Source organism: Microtus ochrogaster, linkage group LG3 (genome assembly GCF_000317375.1).
Source record: "Microtus ochrogaster isolate Prairie Vole_2 linkage group LG3, MicOch1.0, whole genome shotgun sequence".
NCBI classification, from domain to species: domain Eukaryota; kingdom Metazoa; phylum Chordata; class Mammalia; order Rodentia; family Cricetidae; genus Microtus; species Microtus ochrogaster.
This window is the reverse complement of record NC_022029.1, coordinates 433,407-453,003: the sequence shown is the minus strand read 5'-3', so window position 1 is coordinate 453,003 and position 19,597 is coordinate 433,407. Positions and strand designations below refer to the sequence as shown.

At 43.6% G+C, this 19,597-nt stretch overlaps 1 protein-coding gene across 1 annotated transcript in view; it reads left to right on the top strand.

Moving 5' to 3' along the window:
* Positions 1-14,141: 14,141 nt before the first annotated feature.
* Positions 14,142-19,597, top strand: part of Mal2 (mal, T cell differentiation protein 2) — a 27,593-nt gene continuing 22,137 nt past the window's right edge. Inside the window, exon 1 of the mRNA XM_026785839.1 lies at positions 14,142-14,457. Within this exon, the coding sequence (XP_026641640.1) occupies positions 14,281-14,457 (177 nt within the window). The 5' untranslated portion in view covers positions 14,142-14,280. The remainder of the gene's footprint in view (positions 14,458-19,597) is intronic.

Here is a 19,597-nt window from a genome sequence, read left to right as displayed (position 1 = left end):
ATGTACACATGTGTATTGGGTCAGGAAAGAGCATCCTCAATGAGTTCCTGTGCCATGAATTCTAACTAGTCTTAGTAATAAAAATTCGGAGTCAGATATCAGGGAGTGAAAGCTGAAGGACCAGAGAAGCAGAGCAGCCAGCCACTAGAGTTCTAACCTCTACCAATGCGCAGAGCAAAGGGGCGATCCTGTCCTCAGACTGCACTGCTCCTCAGACCACACTGAGCTCCTGTCTCTTCCTGCCTTATATACCTCTCTCTACCCAGGCATATCACTCCTGTCTCCACCTCCCTAGTGCTGGAATTAAAGGAGTGTGATCTCAAGTACTAGAATCAGGTTTGTGTGGGCTCTGTTTCTCTTTTAGACTGATCAATCTCATGTAGACCAGCGTGGTCTTGAACTAACAGAGCTCTCTCTACCTCTGTCTCCTAAGTCCTGGGATTAAAGGAGTGTGCCACCATTCCCTGGCCTCTAGTGGCTTAGCTCTGCACTCTGATCTTCAGGCAAACATTATCTATTAAAACACAAACAAAATATCACTATAAGTTCCTCACTAAGAAAAAAAGTGACAGTTCTCACAAAAAAATTAATAGTCTTGGTGCACACCTTTAATCCAACACTCAGGAGGCAGAGGCAGGTGGATCTCTGAGTTCAAGGCCAGCCAGAGCTGCTACATCAAGAAACCCTGTCGGGGTTAAGGGGAAGACAACATTCTCAAGCTGCTTTTACAGAGTCTATAACAATGGCTCTAAACTCAGCTGTACAAAGTCCAGGTGGTTAACAAAAAGAAGCCAAAGTTTATTGAACATATATATGCAGGCTCCGGGCTGAACAATTTCATAAATGTATTGAACTCTCAGGGCAGCCTTAGAAGATAGACATTCTTAACATTCTTAATTCTGATTTATAGAGATAACATCAAGGCACCTGAAGTCATAAAAATTCACCAGAAATATGAAATTAGAAAGTAGGTAGGGACAAGATTTAGAGCCAGGCAAGATGGCCAGGCATAGCTTTGCCCACATTACCTTTCTGCAACTGGATATAAACAAGGAAATGGACTTTTCAGGGCCCAGGGTCAATACAAAAAGCATAAGACCATTCTGAAGGAGAGAAGACAGTTATTGCAAATGTCCCGCCATTCCTGCTTTGGAAGAACATGAACCTTTTGTTCCAGAACTTCCAAATTTTTCTTGAAAAGAGAAGCTAAACTCTAAATCATTTTACTATTGTATTTTACGTCTATAGGTGTTTTATCTGCATATATGTCTGTATGCCACCGACATACCTGATGCCCAAAAAGATCAGAAGAGGGGATTGGAACCCCGGAAGTGGGGTTATTTATAGATGGTTGGCAAACACCATGTGGGCGCTGGGAATGGAAGCTAGGTTCTCTGGAAGAGCATGAGTGAGTTTTACCCCTGAAGCAACTTTTCAGTCTTCTTATTACCAATTTTAAGCACTGGCAACTTACTTTAATAGTTTAAACATTGCATTTGGGATATAGCTGCATTGACAGAATGTTTATACAAAGTCCTGAACACATAACATTCCTAAACACTAAATAAATTGTGTGTGGTGTGGCACACCCATTGTCCTAGCGCCCAGGAGAGGGATGCTGGAGGATCAGAAGTTCAAGGTTATCCTTCAGTGCAGAGGAAACTTGAAGCTAGCCTGAAGAGACCCTATATTAAAGAAGGAAAAAGGAGAACTTCAGTATTACCTGGACAATCTGTCTTCAAAAGGAACTATAGGCTGTTAACAGTTTAGAGGTGGGGTGCTTGTCTTACATATGTGAAGGCCTGGATTCAAAAATGACAATAGAGAATCACAATAAAAATGAGAGAAGGAGGAATGAGGAAGCAAGGAAGGAAGGAGGTAAGGGGAAGGAGAAAAAATTACGTTTTTAAGAAGATAAAGAATGCTTAGTCAGGAAACAATCCAACAATTATACATCAGGAAGAAAAGATGGTAGAAACCCCCAATGCAGAGGAGACCCTGAGAAGGTCTTTTAGGACAATAAAGAAAATTCTGACTCCTGGAGACGTGGAGGGAGGCGTCATTCCTCAGCAAAGGTGCAAGAAAATGGAAAAGTAAAGCTGCTGCCACAAAACCCACATCTCCCTGACACTGAGAATATTGTGTCCAGTGAGACATTCAAAATAAGAAGCAAATCCACACCTCACAAGGTTGCTTCATGAAAAGGCCAGAACATAGAGTTGGGGAGCTGATCTCCAACTGGTTTATGAATGGAAGTGAAGACCGGCTAGGTTCCTCTGTGTTCTTTTTTTTTATTATTATTATTATTTTTGGTTTTTCGAGACAGGGTTTCTCTGTGGTTTTGGAACTAGCTCTTGTAGACCAGGCTGGTCTCAAACTCACAGAGATCCGCCTGCCTCTGGCTCCCAAGTGTTGGGATTAAAGACGTGCGCCACCATCGCCCAGCTCCTCTGTGTTCTTACCTGAAGGCAGACAGGTAACGTACATAAACTAAGGCTGGGTAGTTATGACTCCTTAGAAGACATAAGGCCCTGTTTCCAGTTTGTTCTCTGCCTGCATGCCACCGATGATAATAGACTGAACCTCTGATCTGTAAGCCACCCAACTGAATACTTGCCATTATAAAAGTTACTATGGTCATGGTGTCTCTTTACACCAATAGAAAATCCTAACTAAGACAAGGTACAAATGCAATATTTTGGAGTTTACTTGGGTCAAATGATTATGTGTTTTATCAGAAATTCAGGTTGTCTCAGATTTTGATTCATACAGAGCTTGCCTAGTAATAAACTACCTCACACATACCCCAGCGTGCCCCAGTGTGGTCTACAGAGGTAGCAGAACAGCAATCCATCACCTGCCCTACATTTCTACAGGAGCTGGACCTTGCTCACCTGTTTCCCCAGGTAGAGTTACATAATGACTTTTAATAACCTTTATCAAAACTCGATTTCTGCATGTTCCACCCATGGTCATATAAATTGGAATGCCTAAACCCATTTTTAAAAGCAGAATTAGTTGTCAGTTGTAGTTTGTTTGGGTTTTTCCTCTTAAATTTTATTTTTCCACAATTTCACCCAGATATTTACAGTGATTAAGTTCATATCTATCGTTCTCTCTTATCTCTCTCCTACTCCCCACTTTTATTGTTGACTCCCTAACAGTAATGAGGTTCCCACTTTCCTGGTTAAATGCTGATACTCTCTAACTATGGATTTTACAGGAAGGAGGCATTGTAGTTTCTATTCCATGGAAAAGAAACTCTATGGCACTGTAAGGTAAGGTAAAGGTATTTGCCTAAAGCCTAAACTGTCATAATTTTTGCCTAGCAGCTGTATGTTCTCTCTCTCTCTCTCTCTCTCTCTCTCTCTCTCTCTATATATATATATATATATGTGTGTGTGTGTGTGTGTGTGTATTGCAGCAGATATAGATATGTGTATAATTGCATATATACATACATAATATATGCCTTGCATTTCATTAGTAAAATATATCACATAAACTATACAGCTGATTAGTTACATTGATCTGAATGCTCACTCTATATGTAAAATTTAGCACCACAATTTCACTGAAACTCCATGTTTCAGCAGTTTTTACTAGTAGATATAAAGATAACAATTATGTGAAACTGAGAATAGAGACGCACTTGCATCCCAATCATATTCAGCTGGTATTTTAATATCCACTAGTGATATCAGTTGAAAAACCAGTTCCTATAAAATACCTGAGCTCTATGGTCACATGAACACAAAAAGTGGGTAGAAGTGCGTCTCTGGACAACACTGGCTCCAGTGTGAAAACCTGAAAAGGGAAGACAGCTTATTGATGTCCCACGTGAGGATGAATTGAAGGAGTGGTTAATAAAAACTCAGCAAGGGAGGAGCCCAGAGCCTGTTTAACGCTGTGAAACAAGTGCCATGTTTAGGAAAAAGTGGGGGCATAGCAGACTAATTGCTGTAATAGAATACGTTTAATTAAAAGGGCATCAGCTTCCCCGTGATTATACACACTGTAAGCCAGCTGCTGACATCCCAAAGATTGTTAAAGGCAGTGAGCACAAAGGCTGCTGCAAAGTTTGAGGAGGAAAATTTTATATACTTATTATAAGCATTTAAAGTTAGTACCCCAGCAATATTAGTCAGTTACTATAAGAGTGTTGATAGCCAAGTTTATACTTATTTCTCTATTACACATAGCCAGAGTTTCCAAGAGACTAATGAAAGAGAAGAATTAATTCACCCAAGTTAATCATTCTCCAGTCTAGAATGGTTTTGTTTTGTTTTATCAAATAGGTCTTCAGATACCCTCTTCCTGCCACTACCAAAATAACAGTTTTTAATAATATAAAACCTGATGTCAACCTACACTTGTAAGAGAGGAGCATTATATTCCCCCCCTTCCTCCGGTACCATGTGCTTCAAGAAAGATGGGTTTAAAAAAGAAGTCTGACAGGCTGGAAAATGGTTTAGCCACTAAGAGTGCTGGGCTATTCTTCCAAAGGAGATGGCTCATGACAATCTGTGAATCCAGTTCCAGAGACTCTAACGCCTCCTCTGAATCATACATGCACAAGGTGCTTGTACATTTATGTGGTGAACATGCACAGACATATAATGATAAAGCCATTTTTAAAAGTATGTATGACATATGCTATGTATTTACCATTTTACCGAACTTTTCAGTAATTATTCTTCTTGCTTCTCAGACAGTATTTTAAGTTTATGTTTTTTTAATAAACTGTAAGCTAGACAATAAAATATTATTCAGTACTAGAAATAAATGTTATTAAACTATGGAAGGCTGTAAAGAAAACTTAAAAGTACACTCCTCTAGAAGGAAGTCAGTCTAGAAAATTTGTGTACTACATGATATTCTAGAAAAGGCGAAATTTTAGCAACAGAGGATGAATGGTTGCTAAAGACTTGGAGGGAGGGAGGATGCCCAGGTGGCACATGGACATTTTCCAGGGCAGCAGAGCTCCTCTGTGTGATACTACAGTGGAGAGTATTAATCATCAATCCACAGGACATATAACTGTGAGGGTGAGTTCTGAAGTTCACCATGGAATCAGGGTGATAACGATGTGTGGGAGCCTATGGATATTTGAGAAATCTCTGTCCACTCAGTCTGCTTTGAATCTCAAACTGTTCTAATAGAATCCCAGTCTTCCATCCTCAGAAGCTGCTGCTCTCTGCTAAGATCTGCCTAGAGGCTGTACTTAAAACATAATTGGGAGGGAATTAACCTAATAGTCCATATCTTTCACAGAATCATTTCCTAGCAAGGTAGAATCTGGTTCTTCCTAAGTCTTAAGGAACACTGATAGTACGAATCCCTAGGGAAATCTTTCTGTTTTTTGGTGGGGCTGGGGCAGAGTGCTCAGTATAAACTTGGCCATTTGAAATGGCTTTTCTTCAGTTAAACTCCTGGCAACACCAGGACTTGTATACAGATTTTGTGTAAACATCAATCCATCTCCTTCTTTCACGCATACATACTACAATCATTGTCTATTGGATAAAACTGGGGAAGTGCCAAGACACAAAACTAATGTTACATACTTTCAGGGATGATTTCTATGATGTGCATGCTATTACTAATGATGTTGAGCACATAACAGATGCTCACCATGTGTACTGAGCCTTCCCCTCTACCAGGCCCTATGCAAAATAGCACTGCCTCCCTACAGAGATGTGCCACAGAACATAAAGACCAGAGGCACATGGGAATGAATGGGCTCTTTGGAATATGCGACTAGACTTTAACCCTACAGTTTGCAGTTTTCATCTTCTGTCATGCTTAGTAAAATAAAAGAGCCATTGCTAAATACTTATTACATCTTATTTGTGAGTTTTCTATTAATTCAAATTTTGTCTTCTGTTTCATTTTGCCTGACTATCACCTCAAAGGAGGATAAAATGGGGGTCTATTTTGTGGATAAGACATTACCCTCAGGAAATTAAAATATTTAAACTGAGTAGGTCTGCTCCCTCCAAAGTTTGCAAACTTCCACTCTCCATAATGCTTTCAGTATAGTGACTTCGACATTCAAGTGACAATTTCTTCTTCACATGGCACTTTGAATTGTCGCTTTACAGTGTGTGTACGTTGTGTGCGCTCTCTTTAACTCTCAGACTGCCCTTAAAGGGTTCTTAAGTTACAACTGATGATTGTATATATTAGAAATGGAAGGTCCGTGGTCATCATATAAAGAACATCTGCCTTTTTCTTCTTGGCAGCTCAGCACACAAACCAAGTGTTTATCTCGCCAGTTTTCCAAAGTGTAAGCTACACTGAGCCACGGCGCTATTTCTCATTATGCAAGTTTAAAAGCAAAGACCATGTTCCTCATGTTGCTTTCAGCTGGACTCCAGGGACAGAAACCAGCTTTAGCAAGTTTGGTAAACTGACTTCTGACTTTGGATAAGAACACACAACTCAAATAAGCACAGACGGGGGAAGATACATCTTCCAGGTGGTGGAAGGGTCTCCACAAACATCCCTTGAAGGAGACAGGGCTGGCAAAGGGGCTGTGTGGATGGTGGAATCTAGGTATGACAAGAGCAGAAGTCACAGATTCTGGAGATTAGTGCAGTAGAAAGCAGATACATCTCTTTGAGTTTGAGATTCCACTAGTCTTCACTGTGAACTCCAGGTCAGACACGGCTATAGGGGAAACTTGTCTCAAAACCAAATAAATAAAAATAAATTTAAATATCTGGATACAGTGATATGTGTGTGTATTATCAGTATTAGAGAGGTGGGAACAGGCAGATGCGTGTATTCTGGTGGAAGCACCACCCCAAGCCGCTTCCCGATCTCTCTCCAAACCCTGCTGCATCTCAGAAAGCCCATTAAATGATGACCCCCTCACCCAGAGATCATCAAGGCCACTCTCACAGGGTGTTTAAACTGCCCCCCAGAAAACAGTCATGTGATTTTTTCAGTCCCTCTTTTCTGTCTCCTCGCTGAGGGACTGGAAAATCATCAGGGAATGTTTTATCCATTAAACCTGGGCTTTTTCTAATTCAGTTTGATTTGGTCTGATTTGGATTGCTGCATCAGCTGAGAGGATTTTTCAGGGGGCAGAAATTTCTTATTCTGAAGATCAGCTGCTGAACAGCCTCAGCAAAAGAGTGAATCCCAAGAGAATTGGGGGGGGGGTACTGTATAATACTATCTTCTGGATATCATGCAGCCCTTGTACTCATGAATAGAAAAGCTGTGGTTAACTTGCTCAAGACTGGACTTATCAATGGTCCATCAAAATGGAAGAGAAGTTCATGAGGCCCCTTATCTTCCTGGAAAGCTATTGACAGCCAGTGGTTGCAATCTTCAGTGATGTAACACTCATGAGTTGCCCGTGTTCCAGTATGTACGCTCCTACCCACGATCATGCAAGCAACCAATGTTAAATTCAACTCAGTGGTCACAAATAATGAATTTAAAAATGAAAATGATAGGGTAGAAGGGAGGGGGTAAGACCAGCAGGTATGAGGAAGGGACAAGAGAGGGTGTTGGGGGTCAGTATAGTAAGAGTATAGATATGAATGAAATTAGCAAAGACTACATTAGAATAATTTTTAAAAAATGGTTTCCAAGTTAATACAAAAGAAAATAAAGCGGAAAGTAACTCCAGAAGACAACTGATGTCAGACTCTGGCCTTCACATATACACGTGTACGTATACACATACACTTACATACACACACGCACACGTACACACACCACACACACACACATACATGCCCTGCAAACACGCCCAATTCAAGGTATCTTGTATTCTTTCACATGCGCATCCTTTCTAGGCATCTCCTCTGAGTGGAACTGGATTTTTAGGTGGCCTTCACTTCTTCTACTTAAGACTCCATCTACCCTTTCCTGTAGTGCAATGCTTGCTCTTAGTTATCTTCAGTTGTTTCAACACATGAAAAGAGCTTTGAAACATCTTTGTTTATTGTATATAGACTTGTAGGGGGAAAATGTTTCTTTCTTCCCTTTGGTAGCTTAATGACAACATTCTGCTCTCCTCTTGCTCCGATTGCTACCTACGTACAATCTTCTGCTCTTGTCTTTGTTGCTTCTGAATGCAATGAGATTCCTTTCCTGGTTACTTTAAAGATGTCTATCATTGCTCTAAGCAAGTGGATTGGCATGCGACTTGGTTTAGATTTCTTCATGTTTCCAACTCCTCCAGTCTGTTGAGTTTGTAAGAACTGTGAGTGTAAATTCTTTAGAATTTGAATATCTTTCAGCTATTGTTTCTTTAACTACTCTGCTTCTTATCCCACCTTCTTTGGAGACCCTGATTACAAGTACATTAAAACATTTTGACTACATCTTTCACGGAAACGTTGATCATTTTTTCAGTCATTTATTATGTATATAATATTAGATTCTGCTTCTCCATCTTCATGTAAAATTATCTCGTCTTCTGCCTGTTGTTAATCCTCTACAGAATAGTCTTTGTCTGTCCAGCTACCATCTTCATTAGGTTAAACCTTTCTATTTGGTGTGTTCCATTTTTCTTTTTTTTTTTAACCTATGACATCCATATATAATAACTATCCTAATGGTCTTCCCACTGAGAAAAATCATGTATGCTGATTTTGACCTGTACATGATGGCTAATTATACCCTCATTATATTTAATTATTCCTGCTTCTTCATATGCCTGGCAAGTTTTAGTTGAATACCGGACATTGTAAGCTTTATCTTGCTGTTTACTGGATATTTTTGTATTCCTACAAAATTCCTAGGATGTAGTAGTAGGAGCGGTGGGGCTACATTCCTGGCACCCGGCCTCCTGCACGGCTAGCTTTATACCCGAAATAATTACACGGAAACTGTATTCTTTTAAACACCGCTTGGGCCATTATATCTAGCCTTTTCTTGGCTAACTCTTGCACCTGGACTAGCCCATTTCTTATAATCTGTGTAGCCCACGAGCTGGCTTACCAGGAATGATCTTAACCTGCGTCTGCCTGGAGTGGAAGAATCATGGCGACTCACTGACTCAGCTTCTTTCTCCCAGCCTTCTGTTCTGTTTACTCCTCCCACCTATGTTTTAACCTATGAGGGCCAAGCAGTTTCTTTATTGCTTAACCAATGAAATCAACAGATAGAAAGATGACCCTCCTCCATCACTAAGAATTGTTCTGTACTACATTTGAGTAAGGTATTCCTTTCCAGGCATTTTTTAAAAGGATTCACGCCAGATGTGTTGGCTCATCTTTGTAATCCCAGTACTTGGAAAACTGAGGTAAGAGGATCTTATCATGAGTTCAAGGCTAATCTGAGTTAGAAGACCCTGTCTCATAAAAAGAAAGGAAGAAAGATTAATGAAAATATTTGTGATGTTGGACTATGGCAGACATATATCCAACATAGCCTTTGCCCTAGTACTGAAGCAAAACTCTAATTATTCTTTCTAGTAGTCCATTTACTGGGAATGTGCCCACTACAAAAGATGGAAACGTGAACTATTCTTGGCCCTGTATGAATTGTTCCTCCTTTGAGGTGTTTCTGGCCTGGCTTTGGGGAGATGTCTCACCTTCATGTGTTAATATTTATCTGCCCTTCTCTGAAGACTTCAGGTACCCCTCTGGTGACTCCCCAGTTTTAACAGGTATAGATCTTTTATTTTTAGTATCCCATGAAGTCTAGCCCAGTTATTTTCTTAAATTCCAAGCTTCTTTCACCTAAACTCAAGGAGACTGCAGGGCTTTACCAAGTAAAGTTTCCTCCTGCACTCTGAGAATTCTCCAACCTCAGATCACCATAGGACTGTCATCATTACTTTCCCGTCTAGTCACAGTTCTGAATTGTGTGATGTGCAAAGCCTAAAATCCACGATTCCACACATTTTTCTCTTGGATTTTAGTTGTTTCCTGTTATTCAGCACAGCAAATGTTGCATCTCCTTTTTAGAGGAGGGATCAGACTCTGCTGGCTTCTGTCATAAGTGAAATTTGGAATTACAGGAGAACATTTATACAGAAGACTGAGTAGAAAGTAGAAACTGGAACATCAAAAAAGACAAGGGGAAATTAAACAGGATTAATTTTCGAAGGAAACGTAAAGAGGGAATTGGAAAACTGAGATGGACTTCGCATATGAATAGAAAGGAAGAGAGAGAAAGTAATGGCCTTGAAGCAGAGAGATTTCAATGCGGAGTTAGTTCACTAGGTGGGCTGACTGCACTTGAACTTGCGTTATGCAATATGACAAAAGGCTAACAACTTCCTGTAATTAGAGAGCTCTGAAGAGAAAGATAGCGAGTATCTTCCACCTCTTCCCCAAACAGGACTCTTTTCACACCCTCTCCTTCCTAATATTTAAATATTCTAAACAGAAGTGAGTAGCTCAAGGTTGCTGTCACCCCCACTTTGAACTTCCGACGGTCTGATACACAGATCACCTTGACACCTGATACTCCTCATTTCCTGGTGCCCCCACTGCACTTTTGAAATTAATACCCTGTTACACAACTCTAGCAAAGAGACAGGAGACAGTGAGTGCTACCTTAGCTCAGCAAGGTAAGGGCTCTAAGACTAAGCTCAACATGAAACCTTGGACGGGGGAAAGCTGCAGGAAAGTGCTGTCCCTATGATCCCAAGGGGTCTTCTAGGGATGAGTTTTTATAGTACATAAGAATGGATGCTCTGTTAAAAGGAAGAATGTGCGGGGAGGCTGGGCACAGGGCAGTTATTGCAGTTGTAAGTGGGGTTATGGAGCTGGGAGCTGAGAGTGTCCATCAGAAGCCTTGTCACAGAGATACCTGCATTCCGTGGCATTTGTAATTGACCCAGAGAACAGCAGGGGATTCTAGAGAGCTTATGTGTAGAGGATTGACTACGGTCAGTTTTGTGTTTAGAAATGATTTGGATGGCAGACTATAGTTCGCAGGTGAGGAAGTGAAGAAGGGCAGTGTGTTCACTGTGAGCAGAAATAGTATCCTGTGAGGGAGAGAGAGAGAGAGAGAGAGAGAGAGAGAGAGAGAGAGAGAGAGAGAGAGAGAGAGAGAGAGAGACACTGAGAATGAGGAGACGTTGATATATCACTGGAGTAAACTCCAGATCTGTGAGCTGAATGAAGCCATGGCCCGAGAAGGAGCTGTGAAGAGAAATACCCAGGTGTTTGTCCCGGATAACTGGATCGACAGCAGTGGTTTCCAGTGCTCTAGATGTCCTACATGCTTGTAAAATAAGAGAAGTCAGAAAGATTTGAATGGTCTTGAATTGCTTTCATTCACTCAACACTGTTACGTGTTCTCGGCAAGAGGACTAGACCAGGAAAGAAGCTGGAAGTTAGGGAATAATAATCAAGAGAAATGGGGTGATGTAGAGGAATTCATAAGGCCCAATGAAGGCTAGCTGCCACAAGTAGCCAAGCATGGCTCCAATGCCCTTTTAGTAACTCTGGCAAGAGTGATGATACCATCAGAGAGGGCAGATGGAGATGCTGAACTGAACGCAGGCTGAAATGTGGAAGGAACAAGGAAGATAAAAGAAAAAGACAAGGCAGAGAGCAGTGTGTGTAACTAATGCGTGTGCTATCGAATCCCTCCTAAAGGCATCAGGTGGACAGAGGAGCAGGGAATGCCAGAATGGGTAAATCAGAGAATAAAGGCAGGATAAGCAGCTGGAGACCAATGAATTGGCAATTGGCAATGGAGGAGAAATAGACGGATAGAAGAGCCTATCAAAAAGTGTAGAGCTCACAAATGCCCAGCGGTAACATGGCTACAGATGTAATTACTCTACATGAAGACAACAGCAAGTTGGGAAGCAGGACTGGCAGAAGAGTCGCCAGTGTGAGCACTGAGTGGGGCGGGGAAGAGCATCCCTATTATTCCAGCTGTTCAAAGCGGCTGAGGCAGCAATATACGGTTTGAGGCCAGCGTGGGCAGTTTAAGCAAGACTCGGCCACAAAATATTAAAAGAGGATTGGTGGCTAAAGCAGTGGAAATGTACCTGCCTAGCATGGGCATGGTCGCAGATTCAATGCCCAGAACATAATGAAACAATAGAAGGAAGAGGAGGAGGACGAGGACGAGGACGAGGACGAGGAGGAGGAGGAGGACGAGGACGAGGAGGAGGAGGAGGAGGAGGACGAGGACGAGGAGGAGGAGGAGGAAAAACATTAATGGTCAGTATGCTGGGGGCCACAGAAATGGATGAGAAAAGTGGCACTTAAGAAATCAGGGTCAATTTTATGAGGAAGAGCTGGGAGTGTGGGGAGGAGGGTGCTAGATGTAATGCCATCTTGAAGACTAAACTGGTATAGATAGCAGTTACCAGAAGGAGCCTATTCCAGAAAAGCCTTCATTTTTGAGCATAGATGCTGAAGTAGAAGAAAGGTGCACAGCAGTTTCCTTCATTCTGCTTCCCATACTGCAAACCAAAGTAAGTATGGGCAGGGAAGAACGGTACGGCAAGGTAGATGCTGGAAAGGATGTAGTTGCAAGGTTTCCCTTCGTTAACAACATTAAAATATACACACTTGAGGCTTTAAGTCACACATGGGTCTGGACACTTCAAGTTTGCTCACCATGATACTTTGGGCATCTTGTATGTAGCTACTGAGCATCTCCGTAAGGAATTCTCTGAAGGGGCCTCACGTTTGAGCCTCCTCCAAGTGCTACCTAGGCAGCAAATAAACATTTCTTGCCAATCAGGGTCTGGGCACAGAAACCTTTATCAGTCAGACAAATCAATGAAGAAAACTTGAGGTTTCCTATTAGACAAACCGCACACACAAAATGCCAGAGAGCGGTGACTAACAGGTGTGGGTGACAGGCGGTAAATGCAAAAGGTTTCATCCACACCCTCCTTTGTGGCTTTTACCCTGGTGTCACCACCACACCTATGAGTTTCGTTCATTAAAATAATAAAGACATAGGGTAAAACTTGTTGACAATCCATGCAGGGAGCAACAAGCAGTTCAAGAGCTATACTTGATAGAACAGAACAAGACTCAATTTGGAGAATGTCTGAAATATGTATATAATAGACATGCCTATGTATGTCTATTATACATAAACATATATCTATATGTGTCTATTATACGTAGACATACATGTGTATATATGTACATATGTCTATTATACATAGATCTACATCTATGTATGCAAAATATTTGATTTTTTGTTCTTGTTGCTTGACAGGGTCTTCCTAAGTATTCCTAGATGTCTTGTTACTGGTTATGTTGGCTTCAAACTCAAGGCAATCTCTAGCCTCAGCCTACGAAGTGCTGCTCAATCCAGGCAGGTGCTGACATGCCCGGGTTAGCTATTGCTTTTTCCACTTGATCTACCTGTGTGCTGATGTATGTAATTTATCTTCAGACGATCTTTGGGAAATTTCCCTTCATTTGTTCCACTTACAGAACGTTGACACTGAAACCAAAAATATAGGGCGGGATGCAAGGAGGTAAACTGAGGCAGGGGACTCATACATATCATCCTGGTTTTTCTTTGTTGTTTTTTTTTTAAAAAATATTTGCTGAATGTTAGAAGGCGGTGGCAAAGAGGTGTCTGAGGGTGAAATGAAAAGTGTTTGTGTGGAAATGTAATGCGGGTAACATCGTATGTAGACAGCAATGTTATAGATCTCAAAACTGGAAACGTAGCTGCTGACCTATAAGCTACAGTTTCAGGAACGCTTCCTGTGCACTGAACTTTTCTGTCCATCGTTGACGGATATCCTCATAGGGATTTCCCTGAAGAAAGCAGGAAAGACTCGAAGTAGCCCTCCAGCTACCCACTGCCAGGCACCGACTCCAGCACACCACACGACCCTGGTGGCATCTTTAAAATCCCATTAGCGTCCCCTTTAAAAGACGCACCCCACTTTCCAGGTGTGCCTGGAGTTTGTCTTCTGAGTCACAGCTTCTGTTCCTGCCCAGATGGGGAAAGTGGGCGAGGATGGGCTGTGAGAGTGGGGTGGGATGGGCAGGTGGGACCCCTTCGGCGCAGGGGCGGCAGGTGATCCGAAGATCCGGGAGAGCTGTGGAGCGGGCGTTGGGGCTGGAGCGCACCACACCTGTACGGGTGACCCTTGCGGGCACAAGGGCGGAGGCGCGCTCACCTGTGCCCACGTGACGGGGCGGAGCTCTGCCGGCGGAGGGCCTGTGGCCACGCCCTCTCCGCGAGTGGCACGCCCGGACCCCGCGAACCGGATCGGCGGCGGCGGCGGCTGCGGCCAAGCCCGGGAGGCGGAGGCGGGACGCGGGAGGCGGTGGCGGCTGTGCGCGGAGACGTAGCAGCGGCAGCATGTCGGCCGGCGGAGCGGTCCCGCCGCCCCCGAACCCCGCTGTGTCCTTCCCGGCGCCCCGGATCACCCTGCCCGCTGGCCCCGACATCCTGCGGACCTACTCGGGAGCTTTCGTCTGCCTGGAGATTGTAAGTGGGGCAGCGTGGGCGACGATCGAGCCCCAGAAACAGGGACAGGCAGCAGCATCTTTGCCCCCAACCCAGTCTGGCTCCTTCCTCTAGAAGTGACCTTTTCCTACCGACGGTCTCGGGGGTCCTTTCCACGCTGTGCCGCGGCCTCTTGCCTGGCACCTGTTACTCGGACACCTGCTCGCCGGCCAGGAATGGAAATGTCCCCTAGAAAGCGAGCAGGCGAAGGGCCCAAGATTAGGCACTTGGGCAGGAGAGGGGTGTTAGCGCTTTTGAGGTGGCTTTGGGGCTCTGCTTTGGACAGGGTCTTTGCTTGGCTAGAGGAGGAACCAGCGCCCTCGGCCCCTCCTGTCGCTAACCTGCCATTTTGTTGGGTGGTGCAAAGGTGTACCAAGGACTGGGTGGCCAGGAAGCTGCTAGGATGTGGAAAGCCTGGGCGGGAGGCTCCAGGAAAAGGAGGAGGCGGAGGAGGCTGAAGCCTGGGTATGGTTTTCACCCCACTCACCCTTGCCATCGTTCGTGCCCTTTGGATTGGGGAAGAGCGGGGCAGGGCGAAAGGTGAGATTGTAGGTGCAGTTGGCGGTGTGTAAACAAGTGGGCATGAGAACGGTGGGGCTAAGTGGAATCGAGGCTGTCAGCTGGGCTCTTGCCTTTGCACCTTGTCCTTTTTCGGTTTACCTGAGAGTTCCAAACCTTCTCAGAACACTTTGCTTGGCCCTGGAAAAGTTGATGTCACGGGCCTGCCCTGCCACCTTGTTGAACTAGACACTTGAACTTAGGAAAGGAATGCTGTGGCGTTGGGAGCTTTTGAAGCTCTTTGTGGACAAGTGGGGAATGTGTAAATATAAATTGGGCAACGGAGGTTGCATCACGCTTGGAGAATGTCAAATAGAAAGAAGTGTTAGCAAGGCGGGACCTTTCCTGCAGGCTGCTTTTGTTTGCTCCGTTTAGGGTTTTCAAGTCACTGGTCCTCTCCTGTGAGTTTGCATAACCTGGATCTGGGTCACTCTGGCTTCCCTTTTGTGCTGTGGAGCCAAAAACCTTGTGAGCATTGGTTTTCTGCCCCATTATGCTTAGGTAGCCAAGCCACCTTAGGTTTAGCTCAGATTGGAATCTGACAGCAGAGACCCAAGCCAGTCGAGTCACAGGCTGTGGCAGCTGTCCTCAGATAGTGGCCGAGGCTAGAAGCCCCCCTAGCGTGGGTTCGGCAGCATAGGAAGGAGACTGAGATCTATCTCAGGCATCCACTGGAGAGGAGCAGGGAGGAGATGACGTTGGGCCAGCCTCCTGGCTGTCGGGGGCACACAACCTTTAAAACAGGAAGCTTTGGAGAAAGAGTCCACAAATTCCGGGCTCCTTTCCTGCCATCTTCAAGTTCCACAGGCTTGCTTCCTTTTTCACGGGTTTTTCCCACGTTTTCACCTACTTCCTACTTGACACTGAAACTTACGGAAGCTCCGCATAAAACGACCGATTGAAGTTAGCGCCGTCCTCAGCAGTCATATTCATTTAATCTCAAATTTGATATGCTGGTTATGTTTCTGACTATATTACTCAACCATATAGAATGTAATTTGTAGATAGAAATGTGCATGCATGTAGGGAACACACTCACACATGGGGAAACGGATGCGTAGAAGTCTTACCCAAGTGTTACCAAATCAAATGGCACTCAGGACCCACCTGCGGCGGTGCCCCACTTTACAGAACACCACCGTACTTCTGAAGGTGAACAAACCGAAGAGGTGACTTCTTGACCTCCCCTCGCCCAGCTCCCTATCTCCTTTTCCTATCTACCACAGTAGTTAGTTCTCAGCCCTTGCTGTACTTAATGACTTGGCAGCTTTGAAAAGTATGGTTGCCAGCCCAGACTAATTAAACCAGAATCTCTAGGGGAGCACCCAGAGTCAGCTAATTTTCCCCGAAGGTTCCCTGGAGATTCGAATACACAGAATAACTGCAACCCACTGATAGAGCCTTTGGACCAGGCTCGGTGGAAAAGAGAAATTCAGAGAATTTTCCTCACAAACGTGAATGTTTTGGTTTGCAAGGGTGGGTAGGATGATTAGATCCTGGAAATGCGGGAAAGTATCCTACACACTTCCACTACACAAAGATGACCTGCTTCCTACTTTCTCAAACTTCCACTTCTCTGGCAACTTACCTAACCTTGAAACATGCTCAGACTCTTATCAAAATAGAAGAGTCTCTTCCCAGAGCCATTTGGACTTGCACTTTTGTGTGTGTGTGTGTGTGTGTGTGTGTGTGTGTGTGTGTGTGTGTGTGCGTGTGCATGTTCAGTTGGGGGAGGTGTGAAGTCTCATGCCTGTATGTTCAAGTGCCTATGGAGGCCAGAAGATAACCTTGGGTAAGGGAGGGCATGCTCTTTCCACAATGCTTAAATGGAGATCAGAGGAGAACCTTCTAGGAGTCTGGTTCTCTCCTCCCACCACGTAGTTCCCAGGGGTCAACCTCAGATTCACAGGCTTGAAGCTAGGCACTGTCGTCCAGAGCCCTCTCACCATCCTGTCAACTATGTTTTAGGCATGGGGATCAGGGTGAGCAGGATCTCATACTGGCCTGTATCTTGCCGAGTAGAACAGGCTTCTGGCCAGGGATTAGCCTGTCTCTGCCTGTCTAGCACCAAGATCACACATCACCATAGGCAGCTTTTCCAGGGAGTCCTGGGGGGTTGACGTTGGGCTCTTCAGGATTAAAGTACAAACACTTTACTTAGAGTAGGCAACCTTTCTAGGCCCACATTTTAATTTTTATACCCAAACATCCTTCCAAGTTGAACTCGATGGTATCATTTACCTCTTCCCCAAAACTCCTGTTACCTCTCCCCAGGGGAAGGATCAAAATGTACCAATGAAACCAGTGACCTCAGGGATATGAGAGGCCACTTTGAGGCGAACCAACAGTTCCTTCTTGGCCCCCATCCTTCTGGAATGCTTAGTGATACTGGATCATGAGATTAAGAAAGCAGTCAACAGTCAGCCTTGGTGGTCTTTTACCTAGAATGCCCACTCGGGGTGATGTACAGACAAGATCTAAGTCATTCATTTGGAGCAGCTTTATCCCTAAGTTTCACAATTACCCTGGGATTTTTTTTTATTCCTAAGACACAGGCTCCCATGGCTCCTCTTTAGAAATTATGCTCCCTGTAAATTAATTGTGAGGATTCTCTAGGCACAGTCTCAAACACTAAGTGAACTCCAGCCTGGAACCAATTATTTTAGCTTCTGGTGATATTTCTGGATGCCTCTAAACTCCTCTTTAATTTTGACCTTCCGTCGAAATCCAATTGCCTCCAAGATTTCTTCCTTTTGTGTCATGTTGCTCTCTGATGCTGTGCAAACTGTGTTCTGGGAGAATGTTTTTATCTATCAGTAGGAGACCCAGCTAATGAGACAGTAGTCTTGGGATTCAGTTTTCATATTAACTTTGCTCAAGGAATTTAATCCCAGTCTCTGGTACTGTACTGCACTCATGACTCTCTGAAAATAGTGCCTGCCACCAGAACCAAGTCAGACAGCTTACAACATCTGTTTCATGAGCAAGAACTCTTCCAACTTTGCATCCATGATATGCTTTTTTGAGATAGGTATATTCTACTACTGGTTTCCTAACTTGCCAGACCTTTGGGTTTGGCCGAAGCTATCCTAACCCAGTGGCTCTTTACCAAACATCTGTAGGAGTTTAATACAAAGTTGATATTGCAGAACCAAATCTTTCAGCTCAGGCTGAAAACCTTAACACTAAAAATTATCATTTTCAGGGACCAGGGCAAAGGATCAATGAAGAAAAGACTTGTTGTAAAATTGGAGGAACCTGTGTTCAAATTACCAGAACTCTGGGAAAATCTGCCTTCTGTGCTAGTTTATGTTTGTAGCTGCTCCTGTGTGAGATGGTACGTAGAGACAGCAGAATCCCTAGAACCTCATGGGCCAGAGAGCCTCGCCTAGGCAGCAGTGAACAACAAAACAGACCCTGTCTCAAATGATGGGAAAACAACGGGAACACGGGACTAACACCCAAGGCTGTCCATACTAGCACAGTGCCATGCAATGCCCACACTTGTTCTCATGAATGAGATGTTACCATTTGCAAACCCTCTCAGTGTTTCTGGAATGACTATTTACTGACTGTATACTGTGTAAAAAAAACTGATTAGATGCCTCCTTACCTGAGAGCCCCTATAATCTAGTTAACAGGATGGATGGATGGATGGATGGATGGATGGATGGATGGATGGATGGATGGATGGACAGACAGTCAGACAGGTGAGTGGTAGATAGATGATAGATAGATAGATAATAGATAGATAGATAGATAGATAGATAGATAGATAGATAGATAGATAGATAGATAGATTTAGATGTGTGTGTGTCTGTGTTACTTCTATTCTATTTGGGGAAGAAAACCGAAGCATTTTCTGTCCAGGCCTAGTTGTAATAATATCAGAGTGTCTTTATTCTTGGGATCCTGTTTTCCATTAAATTATTCTATAAAATGTGTAAGAAGAATCAAGCATAATACTGTTTATCGTGGAAAACAGTGACTGATTTATTCAGTGACTCTCACAGCTTGGGTGTTTAAGAAAACACCTTCAAATTATTTGCTTAGGTTTTTCTTTATGAGAGGAATTCTAGCCCTTGTTTTCCAAATATCTGTAGTGCTTTAGCACCAGAGTTATTTTCCTTTATTTAAAATAACATATTAAAGAACATACTGTTTATTGGGCCTTCTCTCTGTGCCCTGGGAATCTGTTGACTAATATGTAGAGTTTGCCCTTAAAAGACGTCGTGTAGCATGCTGCTCCACGCCTTTCATTTCCACCTTCAGGAAGCAGAAGCAGATGGAGCTCTGTGAACCTGAGGCTGGTTGGTTTATGCAGGGAGTTCCGGGACAACCAGCAGATACTTCATGAAACCTTGTTTCAAAAGGAAAAATAAAAGTGTGGCAGGAGATAAAAGCCAAATATCATTTGCAGTTTTGAGAAATGCTGAGGTGGACTTATGAAAATACTCTGAGAAAGAGAACATTTGACTACTGGAGAGTTAGAACAGGGAGCTTTAGTGGGGTAGTAGCATTTGAGGTTAGCCTGAAATGGTGAGACAAAATCCCAGATAGAAAGGAGGGCATATGCAAACCTCAGAGATGAAGAAGAAGAAGAAGAAGAAGA